This window comes from Epinephelus lanceolatus, chromosome 8, assembly GCF_041903045.1.
Source record: "Epinephelus lanceolatus isolate andai-2023 chromosome 8, ASM4190304v1, whole genome shotgun sequence".
NCBI lineage: Eukaryota > Metazoa > Chordata > Actinopteri > Perciformes > Serranidae > Epinephelus > Epinephelus lanceolatus.
In genome coordinates this window covers 45,746,896-45,762,522 of record NC_135741.1, presented here as the reverse complement: position 1 = coordinate 45,762,522, position 15,627 = coordinate 45,746,896, and the positions used below count along the sequence as shown (strand labels likewise).

Genomic DNA, 15,627 nt, shown 5'->3' with positions numbered 1-15,627 from the left:
CTGTCACTGAGCTAAAACTGTGATCAAAATTATTAATTAATAATTAAAAATAATTAATTTGCTTTAATTTAATTAATAATTAATTATTATTCTTAGATCATTTAATTTAACTGTCACATTTATGACAAGTACTGATAACATTCATGCCTGCTAATTATTTATATTCACTGTTGAGTCTTCAAACATCACAGCTTATAAATGCAATGCTGCTCAGCAGCTAAATGAAAAAGTTATCTGGTTAGACCTTCACTTCAGCACATGAAAGCACCACCAGCAGCGATTCACAGATCACTCTGTGATTGTACCACTATTAAAACCCTGAAATTAAGTAATATTAATGAAAACCATTGCTGACATGTTGAATTTTGATACATTAGCTATGCTGATCAAGTTTTCAAGGCTTCTGATAGCGTGCTAAGATGACTGAAAACAATGGGCTCTGGAAAGTAAGAAAAAGACATCTATCAATGGCAGTGCTGTTTGCATGAATTGGGAAATGGTTTCCAGTTATGCAAGTTGGAAGTACGAAGGATTTACTGGGATCCATCTGTGCTTCCTTTTTCATCTGCTTATCCAGGGCCAGGTCGCGGGTGCAGCAGGCTGAGTAAGGAACTCCAGACATCTCTCCTCAGCAACATTTTCCAGCTCCTCCTGGGGGATCCCAAGGCAATCCCAGGCCAGATAAAATAAATTCTCCAGCATGTTCTGAGTCTGCCCCAGGGCCTCCTACCAGTTGGACATGCCCTGAAAACCTTTAACAGGAGGCGCCCAGGGACCATTCTGATCAGATGCCTGAATGACCTCAGCTGGCCCCAACATGGGGGAGCAGTGGCTCTTCTCTGAGCTACCTCCGGATGTCTGAGCTCCTCACTCTATTTCCAAGGGTGTTCTGGTACGAGTGCACTCATGAGCCTCCCTATGTTTGAACATGGTGTTTGTTCTGTCAGTCTATGACTAGCACATGAGTCTAATAACATTAACACCACTCAGGTTCAGATCAGGCAGGCCGTTCCTTCCAGTCACCCCTCTCCAGGTTTCTCCATCATTGCCTTTGTGAGGGTTGACGTTCCCCAGAATAACTATAGTCCCCAGTCGGTACCCTTTCCAGGAGACCCCCCAGAGACTCCAGGCATGCTGGGTACTCCGAACTGCCGTTTGGTGCATAAGCACAAACAACAGTTAGAGACCTCCTCTCAGTCCCATCAAGGCAAACCTCTCATTCCCCAGGAAGAACTTCCACAACACAAGAGTGCTCACACCGCACCTCTCATGCTGGGTGAGTCCCGTCCCTCTCCAGGACTTTGGTGCCAGAGCCAGCGCTGTGAGTAGAGGTGAGCCCAGCTGTGTCTAGTTGGTACTGCTCCACCTCCCACATCAGCTCTTGGTCCTTTCCCACCAGAGAGTGTTGAAAAACGACTCGTATGACTTGGGGTCAATTCACAGCCTTCAGGGGTTAACTGAAGACACAACTTACAATTTCACATAGCGCAACAATGAGACAGTAGTGCAGAACAGTACACCAACATTCTTATACTCCTCCTCAAATCATCATACCTAACTTTGCATGTGTGTGTTTGTGTGTGTGTGATTACCTGCTGTTTTCAAAGCTTGCACTTATTTGATCTTACTACAGCTTGTTCTGCCCCGATGTCACACGACATTTTGTTTTGGAACACTCTGCTCTTGTCATTCTGCCCCATTGAAGGCTGTTCAATCTAAGTAAACATGTTTTGCCTCTAACCTTAACTGTCAGACATTTGTAGGCCTTTTCACCACCACAAGAGGTGACGTCCCATGTCCCTAGAGCCAGTCTGCGACGCCAGGGGTCAACACACCTGGGATACTGGAAGGGTTGTGTAAAACCAATAGTATGGTCCTTTAAGTGCCATACTTGGATCACATGATGGTACCTGAGCAATCTCCATTCACTGATGAAGACTGTGAGATGCAGTTGAAAGCTCCAGAAAAAAACTAGTAAATGGACCTTGAGTTCAGCATGTTATGTCAAAGTACCTGATGATGGATAACTGTAGCATCATACCACTGATGCTATAACCAAGCCGAGTACTCTTAATCTGACCTTTAGACAGTTAACTTTGTGCTTTCAAGCAGGATGAACACAGTAATGATGGGAACAGAGCAATACCCTCCAAGATATTGATTTTAAACACACTGCATTGGATTTATGGAAGCTTGTGGGGAAAAAGCAGTAAATTTATACTCTAAAAATAAGCCTTACCTGTCTCAAACGTATCTTGGAAGCAGGGAAAGAAAGACAAACATTGTGTTCACAAACCAGTGTATTGCAACAGCTGTTGTATTGGCAAAACTACCTTAGTTGCACTACAATTGCAATGAAAATTTGCCTTACTTCTGTGTGAATGCATTTCCATGGATGGGGATTAACAAAGGGAAGAGGTAAGGGGCAATGCAGGTGGAGACCAGCAGACAAATCTGGCTCTTCAACAGGCTGAGGGAGGAACTATACAGCCATAACCAGCTCTGAGGAAGAAACCACATAATTACCACCACAGTGCTATACATGAAGAATAGCATGCACACAGACAAAACTGGAAACTACTCACCATTTTTTTGCCCTCAATGGCATTTTTATAACTGGAAAAGCTGATCCAAGGGCCAAAGACAACAGTGCCCACAAAGTGAACATAGCCCAGGAACTCAGCTGGGGAGGGCAGGCTGCCCACTGTTCCTCTGTCAAGGTCAAAGGCCAGAGAGATGACCTTCATGGCCACCACCATCTGAGAGCCTGATATATATACACACACACACACACACACACACACATATAATCAGCTTAAAAAACACCCTGAGCATCTACCAGGATCATGTTTGGACATATTGAAAAAAGGTGTTTTATGGCGTCACATTTATATCGTTAGTTGTGAACGGTGCTCATTTCTTCGATGAAAACTACGATGAAAATTTTTCATCAACCACCCTTTTTCCATGACGAACACGAGACGATGACGAGCTAAAAATAGAAATTGATAATTAAACACTAAGACAAAATCTATGTTTCATTTCCACAGACGCTAAAAGCCAAGAATAGGGGAGCTTGTAATTATCTTCAAAAGCCATTTAAGTGACAGGTTGGTAAACTCCAGTAAATAGTTGGCGCCAGGATGTTTCACTAGCCAGCAAAAACACTTACAGTGGTGCAGCATCAGGCGTTGGAGCGAGTTATGAGTTGCAATTCAGCAGTAAATATTCAGCCGTGTGTCTGACTTTGGTTGGTGGAGCTGCTGAATGGATTTGTAGAGTCTGTTAGTTGCAGAGGTGACTGTTAGCAGTTAGCTCAGCTTGTTAGCCGCTGAACAGCAGCGGAGCAAGCAGCCACCGGCCGCTGGTATTCACAGCTTCACCCCACAGGACTCCACTCAGTCCGGACTGTAGAAAGTTTATGGGTTGATGCTGTTTGACAGGCAGGTAGGAGGCTCAGTTACATGTGAGTGTAGTTGTGCTGTAAGTAAACAGTCTGAACTCAGATCAGTTTTCTCTGGCAGAGATAAAAGTTTAGTTTTAATCACCAGGACATGAGTTTAAACCTCCAGACTAACATGTTGCAGATTAAGAAAGAATTCAGGCTTTAATGAAGTTATTTTTCTGCTTCGTAACAGTGAGATGGATAAGTCAGAGTTTACAATTAACCTGGGTATAGATCCTAGTTGTCTCAGATTAGTTATTTGTGGTGTCAAAGTTTTTGAGAGCATAAATACAGAGATGTTGAGCTTTTCAAATTATGACCATTAAGTGTGTGCTCGCAAATTACACCTTAAACCTGTCAAACACTGCTAAAGAAATGACAGCTTATAAGTGTGTAGAAATTAGTTTAAGTTGTAAAAAAAATTGTCTAAATAAAATCTTTACACAACCTGTCACCTTGATTCTAATTTCTGATACATGAAAGAGCCTCACTGGATTAGTTTACAGATAAAAAAATAAACAGAAAGCATAATAACTGAAAGTTGTCTTAAATGTTTTGAATTTTTGTCAACTAAAACTAGAATAAAATTATGAAGGATAAAAATGACTAAAATGTGATTGAAACTAATAAGTATTTTTGTGTCAAGACTATGACAAAATGTAAAATAGCTGTCTAAATTAATACTGCATACTGGACACTATAGATAACTTCTAGAGTAAACTCTAGGGTTGAACTGTGGTGTCTTTTTGGAAACTTTGTTTAAAAAAAAAAAAAAAAAAAAAAAAAAACATTTTTGAGAGCAGTTGTTTGATGATGGTGTAGCAGCTCTGATCTCAATTGCACTGCACAATGGAGGACTGCCCTGCAGATTTACTATTGGTTCTGCAACGTAGGGATTTTTTTTAAACTCTGAAATTGTATCCACCCATCTAAACACAAAATCAGGGAGAAAGACATCAGTCTTTAGTTAAGCAAAGCGTCTAAAGACTGACTTGTGAGTCTAATAATCGTAAAATCATCCTAATATGTCACAGAGACTAAGGAATAATGTTCATATAACATACTGATCTCACCGACAACAATAGTGCAGCCAGAATATTCACATTTAAAAAACATTTTTACAGTCTGCAAATCATGTTTATGTTTTGAATTTGTCTTTTGGCCTGTTGCACCACCCACCACCATCAGTCACAGTTACCAGTCACACAGTCAGTAGAGTCTCAGCATGAGTTACAGTTACGACTGAGCTACAGCAGCACGGCAAGCAGAATTAGCAGTGTCCCGGTACATAGCATTAGCAGCCAGCTCCTCCACCGCTGTATCCTGGCAGCAGCATTAGCAGTGTCCCGGGACATATATATATATATACAGTACAGGCCAAAAGTTTGGACACACCTTCTCATTCAATGCGTTTTCTTTATTTTCATGACTATTTACATTGTAGATTCTCACTGAAAGCATCAAAACTATGAATGAACACATGTGGAGTTATGTACTTAACAAAAAAAGGTGAAATAACTGAAAACATGTTTTATATTCTAGTTTCTTCAAAATAGCCACCCTTTGCTCTGATTACTGCTTTGCACACTCTTGGCATTCTCTCGATGAGCTTCAAGAGGTAGTCACCTGAAATGGTTTTCCAACAGTCTTGAAGGAGTTCCCAGAGGTGTTTAGCACTTTGCCTTTGCCTTCACTCTGCGGTCCAGCTCACCCCAAACCATCTCGATTGGGTTCAGGTCCGGTGACTGTGGAGGCCAGGTCATCTGCCGCAGCACTCCATCACTCTCCTTCTTGGTCAAATAGCCCTTACACAGCCTGGAGGTGTGTTTGGGGTCATTGTCCTGTTGAAAAATAAATGATCGTCCAACTAAACGCAAACCGGATGGGATGGCATGTTGCTGCAGGATGCTGTGGTAGCCATGCTGGTTCAGTGTGCCTTCAATTTTGAATAAATCCCCAACAGTGTCACCAGCAAAACACCCCCACACCATCACACCTCCTCCTCCATGCTTCACAGTGGGAACCAGGCATGTGGAATCCATCCGTTCACCTTTTCTGCGTCTCACAAAGACACGGCGGTTGGAACCAAAGATCTCAAATTTGGACTCATCAGACCAAAGCACAGATTTCCACTGGTCTAATGTCCATTCCTTGTGTTTCTTGGCCCAAACAAATCTCTTCTGCTTGTTGCCTCTCCTTAGCAGTGGTTTCCTAGCAGCTATTTGACCATGAAGGCCTGATTGGCACAGTCTCCTCTTAACAGTTGTTCTAGAGATGGGTCTGCTGCTAGAACTCTGTGTGGCATTCATCTGGTCTCTGATCTGAGCTGCTGTTAACTTGCCATTTCTGAGGCTGGTGACTGGGATGAACTTATCCTCAGAAGCAGAAGTGACTCTTGGTCTTCCTTTCCTGGGTCGGTCCTCATGTGTGCCAGTTTCGTTGTAGCGCTTGATGGTTTTTGCGACTCCACTTGGGGACACATTTAAAGTTTTTGCAATTTTCCGGACTGACTGACCTTCATTTCTTAAAGTAATGATGGCCACTGGTTTTTCTTTAGTTAGCTGATTGGTTCTTGCCATAATATGAATTTTAACAGTTGTCCAATAGGGCTGTCGGCTGTGTATTAACCTGACTTCTGCACAACACAACTGATGGTCCCAACCCCATTGATAAAGCAAGAAATTCCACTAATTAACCCTGATAAGGCACACCTGTGAAGTGGAAACCATTTCAGGTGACTACCTCTTGAAGCTCATCGAGAGAATGCCAAGAGTGTGCAAAGCAGTAATCAGAGCAAAGGGTGGCTATTTTGAAGAAACTAGAATATAAAACATGTTTTCAGTTATTTCACCTTTTTTTGTTAAGTACATAACTCCACATGTGTTCATTCATAGTTTTGATGCCTTCAGTGAGAATCTACAATGTAAATAGTCATGAAAATAAAGAAAACGCATTGAATGAGAAAGTGTGTCCAAACTTTTGGCCTGTACTGTATGTACACTGAACAAAAATATAAACGCAACACTTTTGTTTTCGTTGTTATTGTTCACAAATCTGTCTAAATCTGTGTTAGTGAGCACTTCTCCATTGCAGAGATAATCCATCCCACTTCACAGGTGTGGCATATCAAGATTCTGATTAGACAGCATGATTATTGCACAGGTGTGCCTTAGGCTGGCCACAACAAAAGGCCACTCTGAAATGTTCAGTTTTATCACACAGCACAATGCCACAGATGTCGCAAGTTTTGAGGGAGCGTGCAATTGGCATGCTGACTGCAGGAATGTCCACCAGAGCTGTTGCCCGTGAAGTGAATGTTCATTTCTCTACCATAAGCCGTCTCCAAAGGTGTTTCAGACAGTTTGGCAGTACATCCAACTGGCCTCACAACCGAAGACCAGGACCAGGCCCAGGACCTCTAACATCCAGCATGTTCACCTCCAAGATCATCTGAGACCAGCCACCCGGACAGCTGCTGCAACAATCAGTTTGCATAACCAAAGAATTTCTGCACAAACTGTCAGAAACCGTTTCAGGGAAGCTCATCTGCATGCTCGCCATCCTCATCGGGGTCTCGACCTGACTGCAGTTCGTCGTTGTAACCGACTTGAGTGGGCAAATGCTCACATTTGATGGCGTCTGGCACGTTGGAGAGGTGTTCTCTTCATGGATGAAACCCGGTTTTCACTGTTCAGGGCAGATGGCAGACAGCGTGTGTGGCGTCGTTTGGGTGAGCGGTTTGCTGATGTCAACGTTGTGGATTGAGTGGCCCATGGTGGCAGTGGGGTTATGGTATGGGCAGGAGTATGTTATGGACACCAAACACAGGTGCATTTTACTGATGGCATTTTGAATGCACAGAGATACCGTGACGAGATCCTGAGGCCCATTGTTGTGCCATTCATCCATGACCATCACCTCATGTTGCAGCATGATAATGCACGGCCCAATGTTGCAAGGAACTGTACACAATTCCTGGAAGCTGAAAACATCCCAGTTCTTGCATGGCCAGCATACTCACCGGACATGTCACTCATTGAGCATGTTTGGGATGCTCTGGATCGGCGTATACAACAGCGTGTTCCAGTTCCTGCCAATATCCAGCAACTTCGCACAGCCATTGAAGAGCAACATTCGACCAACATTCCACAGGCCACAATCAACAACCTGATCAACTTGATGCAAAGGAGATGTGTTGCACTGCGTGAGGCAAATGGTGGTCACACACCAGATACTGACTGGTTTTCTGATCCCCCAGACCCCCCAATAAAGCAAAACTGCACATTTCAGAGTGGCCTTTTATTGTGGCCAGCCTAAGGCACACCTGTGCAATATTCATGCTGTCTAATCAGCATCTTGATATGCCACACCTGTGAAGTGGGATGGATTATCTCTGCAATGGAGAAGTGCTCACTAACACAGATTTAGACAGATTTGTGAACAATATTTGTGAGAAATGGTCTTTTGTGTATACAGAAAAATGTTTTAGATCTTTGAGTTCAGCTCATGAAAAATGGGAGCAAAACCAAAAGTGTTGCGTTTATATTTTTGTTCAGTGTACATACATATATATACACATACATACATACATACATACATACATATATATATATATATATATATATATATATATATATATATATATATATATATATATATATATATATAGATAGATAGATAGATTGAAGAGATACATGCCCTCCTTTAGAATTATGTCACCTTGTATCAATCCTAGGTACACAATCCGGGGATCTTTAGGAATCTTGTAACATAAAACATCCTCGAGAATCTAAAAACTCTGTCTCAGAATGGCTGTATTTTTATACATGACCAGAAAATATGTGAATGATTGATATTCAACTGCCCGCATTGTCTCCAGCATTGCTGCTGTGTGCCCTATTGTTTATTTTTTATGTAAGGTGTGGTAAAAAAGAGGATTAAATTCTTCCATCCAAATTCCCTCCATCTTTTAGAGCTAGTGGAAGTCTGCTGTTTATATATATATATATATATATATATACACATATATAGATAGATAGATAGATAGATAGATAAAGATAGACAGATATAGATAGATATAGATAAAGATATAGATATATATGAACCCACCACTCCCAGGCTCTTAGTGATCAATCCAAGACCAAAATGCAAAGAATCAGAAATTTAAGAGTCCCAAAATAAAAAAACTGAAAGGTCTCAAGATTTCAACAGTAATACACACGTATCATGTGGTTTACATCCCCATTCATGTTTGCTCCTGTCCCCTCTGAAACTCCTGGAGTTTCTCCCTCGCTCTCTGGGCCACTGTCGTCCCTCTCTCGCGGACACCCGCTGCCGGCTGCCATTCCAGTAGCTCCTGAAGCTGTGTTTCCAGGCTGCTGTCTCCCTCGACCGTCTCCGGCTCTTCCACGTTGAATACGCGTCTCTTCAGCTCCCGTTGCGCCTCTTGTGCACTGCTGTATGTTCGAACCCCCAGTGGATCCGCATATTCGTGTATAGAGTTTGGAAGCAAATCCCCTTTTCCTTTAAAACTCTCTTTACCCCATTATATTCTCTGCGCTTCTTTACGATCTCAGTCGCATCATCGTGGTCAAAATAGAGAGTTTTGGTGCCAAGCTTTCCCTTTTTCCAAGCTTCTCTCAGTACTGTCTCCTTGGTTGTGAACTCCTGGAAGTTTATAATTATAGGCCTCGGAGGGGCTTTGGGTCGGGGTTTGTTCGCCAGGGAACGATGAGCCCACTGTATTTTCAGGTCCAAGTCCTGTGGTAGTAACAACTCGCTTCTCAGGAATTTCTCAACAAACTGTTGTACCAAGTTTCCTTCCTCACCCTCTGCCACTCCAAAGATGCGTATATTGTTTCTTCTGGACCGCGACTCAAGGTCCGTTAATTTCTGCTGCAGGACCCTTTGCTGCTCCAGACAGGTGCAGAACACCTTGGTCGCCTACGCCACCCACCCCTCCACCTGTTCCACACGGGTCTCCGCTTCTACAACTCGGTCAGTCAGACTGCATCTCCGTGGTAAGGTTGTCGAGTTTGCCATTGATTTCTTGTCCCATGTTGTTAATTTCTTGTCTATGGCGTTCATTGTCCCCCTTGAGATCACTTTTTAGCTCCTCTGTCGCCTTAATTACATCTTCAGGGTCAATGGTCGTTCCCGGGCTCCTGTGGCCTTCAGCGGCTCCACTACTGGTGCTAGCTAGTTCTGCTTCGGTGTTGCTAGCTTTCGCCACCGAGGCACTTTTATCTTGAGGTCTCTGCATTTTTTCTTCTTTTCTTTGGCCTTTAGTGTTTCTTCTCCCACTCATCTACCCCTTTCACTTATAAAAGTCGCGTTTTCAAGTTATTTGGTGGGTGAATTGCAATTAACCTGGAAGCACGGTTTCACCGTGCGTCTAACTACTCCATCAGCAAACCGGAAGTTCGCGCCACTGAATCTTTTAGTGGTCAGCAGTACCAGACTGTACCAGCTTACTTTCAAGCACTTGCTTCTGCCATCTTTTTGCATGTAGGTATGCCATGTGTAGTTCTACTTCCTTGTCACCCCCTCGCACTGAATGTAGGCATGGACTGTAACGTATATGGCATATACTGCCCCCATCAGTTCTGGAAGAGTCATGGCACCAATTCTTACGCTGGTATGGGTTCTTCTGGTTTTTCAAAAAAATGGGTATCGCCGGTTTTTCTTCATCATGGAATCGAAAGGTATCGCGAGTATCCGTTCCCATGACATCACTAGTCAGCAACACACATTATTTTCTTTTATGCAGTTGATTTTTGAATTTTAAGATTTTTTACAAAGTTGCTGGAGCACAATTTATTATATTATTAATAATAGAATTCAATTAAGTTATATATCCATGTATTTACCTGTCACATTTATTTTAAAACGTTAGAAAAGCAATGTTTAATTCAAGCCTGATGTTGCCCAGTCACTTCCACACAGTGAGGCCTACAGCTTATTAATGAAGCACTGGCACTGGATTAGTTCTCGCTATCAGCCAATACTCAAAGTTTATCAGTCTGTGCTTTCATTTACATATATTTACACACACACGCACAAACATATAGATATATTATGTATGTATATAGATATAAACATACATAATATATACATCTCTGTATGCAGAGAAATAGTGGTGGCAATTTTGGGCAATGAAGACATAGTAATTTCCACATTGGCTAATGCATGTGGTATTGTTAACCATACCTAATACCGCAGTGCGGTATGGGGTGCTGTTTGTGAAGTGGCTGAGCTTGCACTGAAATTAACAGCAATATTTTGCCACATTTAGCTTCAAACAACATTTAAGAAAGTGGTGATTTTTTTGTTTGTTTTTTTAAGATATTTTTTACGGCATTTTAGCCTTTATTTGATAGGACAGACAAGCGTGAAAGCGGGAGAGAGGGAGTGACATGCAGCAAAGGGGCACAGGCTGGAGTTGAACCCGGGCCGCTGCGGCAACAGCCTTTTACATGGGGCGCCTGCTCTATCCACTAAGCCACCGACGCCCCAAAGTGGTGAATTTTTTAAAGTCACTTTTTACCATATTTACAGCAATATTTGAAATATGTTAGATATAATGTCACAGTTAAATCTAAATACTAAATGTTTAACCTAAATGTTAAAGCCACAGTGTGTAGGAATTTCTCCCATCTAACGTTGAAATCATATATTGTATTCAAACAGATGGCGCACTCTAGCGCCTCACTGTTTCAAACACGTATTGCAACAACTGTAGCTGCTGTGTACCAAAAAGCTATGATAACACTGATGAAACCATGTCATCCGATACTACATGGAGTATTCATTCAGGCTCCCACACAGACACACACGATGCGAGTTGACAAACCCCCTCCTCACCATGCTGGCTGTGTTTACAACGTAGGACTGTTGGGGCGGGTGTACATTGAAACGAATCAATCACGTCTTGTCCTTTGACAACTGACAAGTGGCTCAACCTCACACACCTCATCCCTTTCCTCGCATTACTGCGCCACTAACAGCTGTTAGTGGCCAGCGGCACTACTGCCGCATAACAAAGTCCCACTCTTTGAGCATGATGCAGGATCATGTATTATGCAGCATCACGGGAGACGGAATCCTCATCGCCAAGAAAGTGCAAAAGGGAATCAAAAAGGCAGCGTGACCGGCGAATTAAAAAAACAAGGGTCAGCATTGGGGTTGCCTTTCCCAGGTGGAGAGAGCTGCTGAAGGAGAAAGGTAATACAATCACAGGCCAGCGCTAACAGCGGCTAACAGCGGCGCAGTGATACGAGGAGAGGGATGAGGCTGTTAGCGACTGGCCGCTAACAGCGGCTAACAGCCAACAGCGGCGCTGGCCTGTGATTGCATTACCATTCTCCCTCAGCAGCTCTCTCTACCTGAGAAAGGCTACCCTGATGTGGGCCTTCGTTTTTTTAATTCGCCGGTCACGCTGCCTTTTCTATTCCCTTTTGCGCTTTCTTGGTGACAAGGATTCCGTCTCCCATGATGCTGCATATGCATGATCCTGCATTATGCTCAAAGAGTGGGACTTTGTTTCAAATTTGCCAGGGTAGTAGCGAAGCGCCTCTTGCTCCTCTCCTTCGGCTCCTCAGTCACGCAGTGCTGGCCTGGCTCTCAACGAAAACGCCGAAGGCGGTGCTGTATGTCCCTTGCTGGCGGGTGTATTCTCAAGATGGCAAAACGTAATGGAACCCCACAGACGACTTACCCGCACAATGTACAAACAAATCCGAAATTCTCCTTTTACGAGAATAAGTCAGATTCTTGGTGGAGGTAACAGTACACCAGTGATGACATATTTATGAATGCAGACATAAATTTTTGCCAATAAACAACTGAAAATGTTACACAATGTCCCTTTAAATCTATATCCAAATGTGCTTGGTGAAACTAATATGCAAATGCATAAGGTAGTTCTTATGACACTGATGTATGCTCAAGTGTTCATTTTTTTCAGATTAGTTTGGTTTTAATTCGTTATTTGATGCTATAAACACAGTCTGACCACTCTGGCTTTTATTTTGATACTTCCGGCGACCGGCAGTGTGTGCATTTGCATATTAGCTAAATATTTATATTCACCAAGCACATTTAGATTAGATTAGATATTGATATTTAAATTTAACTGTAAAATTATATTTAACATATTTCAAATATTGCTGTAAATGTGGTAAAAGTGGTGTGACTTTAAAAAAATTCACAACACTTTTTTAAAAGTAGCTTGAAGCTAAATGTGGCAAAATGTTGCTGTTAATTTCAGTGCGAGCCACTTCACAAATGGCACCTCATAACCTACTGCGGTATTGGGTATGGTTAATATTACCACATGTATTAGCCAATGTGGAAATTACTATGTCTTCATTGCTAACTAGAAAATGCATTTCCTGCGGAACATGCATGTGGATGCTGAATGCTGAAATGAATTCAAGACCATGGCTGTAAATGCATAAAAGAATATGCTGAAAGTGCAGAAATATCAAACAAATTGCCACAAACATCTGAAAATCATCACAGAGCTGAACGTTTTGACATTTGAATGGTTTCTGTAGCTGAAGTAGTGATTAATTAAAACATGGACAGGAGAAGTAGGAGAAGCAGTACTACTACAAGTAGTAGCAGTACAAGTATTAATGTCCTTAAAGAACTGAACGTTTTGACATTTGAATGGTTTCTGTAGCTGAAGGTATGCAAAGGTAGTAAATAATCAGAAAATGTACAGAAAAAATAGTAGAAGCAGTAATACTTAGTAATAGAAAGCTGAAATGAAAAAATGCTGAAAGTGCAGAAATATCAAACATATTGCCACAAACATCGGAAAATCCTTACAGAGCTGAACATTTTGATGTTTGAATGATTTCTGTAGTAGTTATCAATCAAAAGATGTACAAGTGCTACATACTACATGTACTACAGTTACTGAGCATTATGTGTGTATAATATTGTATGCATTTAGAATATGTTACAATATGTATTTAACATTCATAATCCTAAAAGTATCAACAGTAGTATCAGTAGTAAAGGCTGTAATAGCACATGACAGACAGCTAACACTGATATATAATGTTTAGATGCTGTTTAAAATGGAGATTCTGCCCCGTCATGTCTGCATTTAAGATTTAGACGTGCACACACCATCATGTTTCTGTGAGTTTGTGTGTCACAGCGGTTGCTATGCTGATTAACTAGGCGCACCTGGGAGAGGAGCAGAGAGAGACACACACATACACAGAACACAGAGAAGAGAGCTGAATTAGTGGAGATCTAACTCCTCGAACTAGTTCTTCCTATTCCCAAACCGTTGGTCCAATCATCAAAATAACGTGATGGTGAGAGAGATACACTTGTCCCGAAGGCATAGATATAATATTGTGTTTGTGGAGTCAAAAATGTGATAATTGTCGCAGGTAAGATAACTGGTATGATCTGCTGTCACACTGCTGGAAACAGGACAAATTTTACTCAATTTCTACCAAGAATGATGTATGTAGAGTGAAAATTGTGGATCTGACAGCGAGTTTAAGAGAAATGTTTCAGAAACTCTCTGCACTCTGCCAGCTGAGTCCTCCACTCTAACTCTGAAACATTCCGCCCATAGGGACCCATAATAAACTCAGAAAATGTCTGAAAACAGTTAAAACAGTTGATTACGATAATTCAAAAATGGTAAAAGATATCGAAAAAGGTGAACACAAGTTTAATAGTTCAAAGTTTTGTGAAGTCTCTACCTGAAAGTATGCAGAAGCAGTAGAAGTTCAAAGTGGAGTGGGTTTAAGAGGATTTGAAGAATTTCTCTATTGTTTTGGATGGGGAAAAAGTTTAAAAAAGCTTAATGTTGTAAAAAGTATAAAAGTTATAAAAAAGAAAGATACAAGCACCCATGTCCTGAACGAGCTGAACGTTCTGGTAGTTGAATAGTTTCTGTAGCACAAAGTATGCAGAAGTAGTTAATCGGCAAACAAATGCAGAAAGGGGTGAAATAAGAAAAAGTAGATTAAGAACAAAGATTTGAAGGCTGCAGAAGCATCCACACGAAAAACTGCCACCACTATGTCTCTCGCCGACTCACTCATATTCACTGTGTTCTTGCTGCAGCATCCAATACAAGCATACAGAGGAAACGCAAGTTGGCGCTAGTACCTTGATGATGTCTGATTTCTTTCATTCAATATATTCAAGGTTCATTCCATATATTCAGACATTCATTCCATATATTTGAGGTTCATTCTATATATTCAGACTTTCATTCAATATATTCGGACTTTCATTCCGTATATCAAAGTTTCATTCAATATATTTAGACTTTCTTTCATTCCATATATTCAAACTTCATATTATATAATAATAATTTCCTGAACGGCATGCCATGATATACACACATTATACATATGTGTATGTATGTATGTATATATATATATATATATATATATATATATATATATACACACACATATATACATATATATATATATATATATATATATATATATATATATATATATATATATATATATATATATATATATAAATACAACCGTTAATTAACCAACTGTCATACTCGCTACATTGACGCAAACTGACACTATAGCGTTACACCAAGAAGATGGATATTTTCCCCAAAATTACATCTGAATTAAATTATGAGTGGTCGTCAGGAGAGGACGAGGAAAAGGAAAGCCAGAACTCTTCTGTGCAGACCTCCTGCGGCCTCGTGCCTATGACCGAATCACAGCCGTGACGATATACAGTACAACATCACTCCCTCTCGTGTGATATGGCTTAAATAAAAACAACTGAGCAACATAAAGAAAATGATCTTTGATATAAGTCTAAGACCACTCCCACAAAAGGAAAAGGGAACCTTTCTTAAATGCATAGTTGTGAAAAATGTTTGATATACTCTTGAAAACACTGCAGTATTGTAAAAACATTCAAATCAAGAAGCACAAATAACACACCTGAACAAAACTTAAATGACGGTATTCTTAGACCAAATAATGGAATATTTACCTCTTATCTTATGCCAGGTCACCATGTCAATTAAATGCAACTCTCTGAAATAGAGAGAAAGAAAACTGACATTACAAGACTTGGATTCTACACCAGAAATGAGAAGGTTTCAGAACTACTGATGAAACTATGATCAATGGGGAATTTGCACAAAATTACTGAGGAAC

The 15,627-nt window shown here is 41.1% G+C and overlaps 1 protein-coding gene across 3 annotated transcripts in view; it reads right to left on the bottom strand.

The window, feature by feature from the left end:
• The window catches only part of LOC117258359 (protein-serine O-palmitoleoyltransferase porcupine-like), a 67,718-nt gene that overhangs the window by 33,865 nt on the left and 18,226 nt on the right, over positions 1-15,627 (bottom strand). For 2 of the 3 annotated variants that reach the window (XM_078170362.1, XM_078170363.1), the window contains exons 4-6: positions 15,461-15,504; positions 2,586-2,767; positions 2,372-2,502 (exon numbers count right to left, since the gene is read on the bottom strand). In XM_078170362.1, the coding sequence (XP_078026488.1) occupies positions 2,372-2,502; positions 2,586-2,767; positions 15,461-15,504 (357 nt within the window). The remainder of the gene's footprint in view (positions 1-2,371; positions 2,503-2,585; positions 2,768-15,460; positions 15,505-15,627) is intronic. The other variant, XM_078170364.1, reaches the window with a different exon arrangement.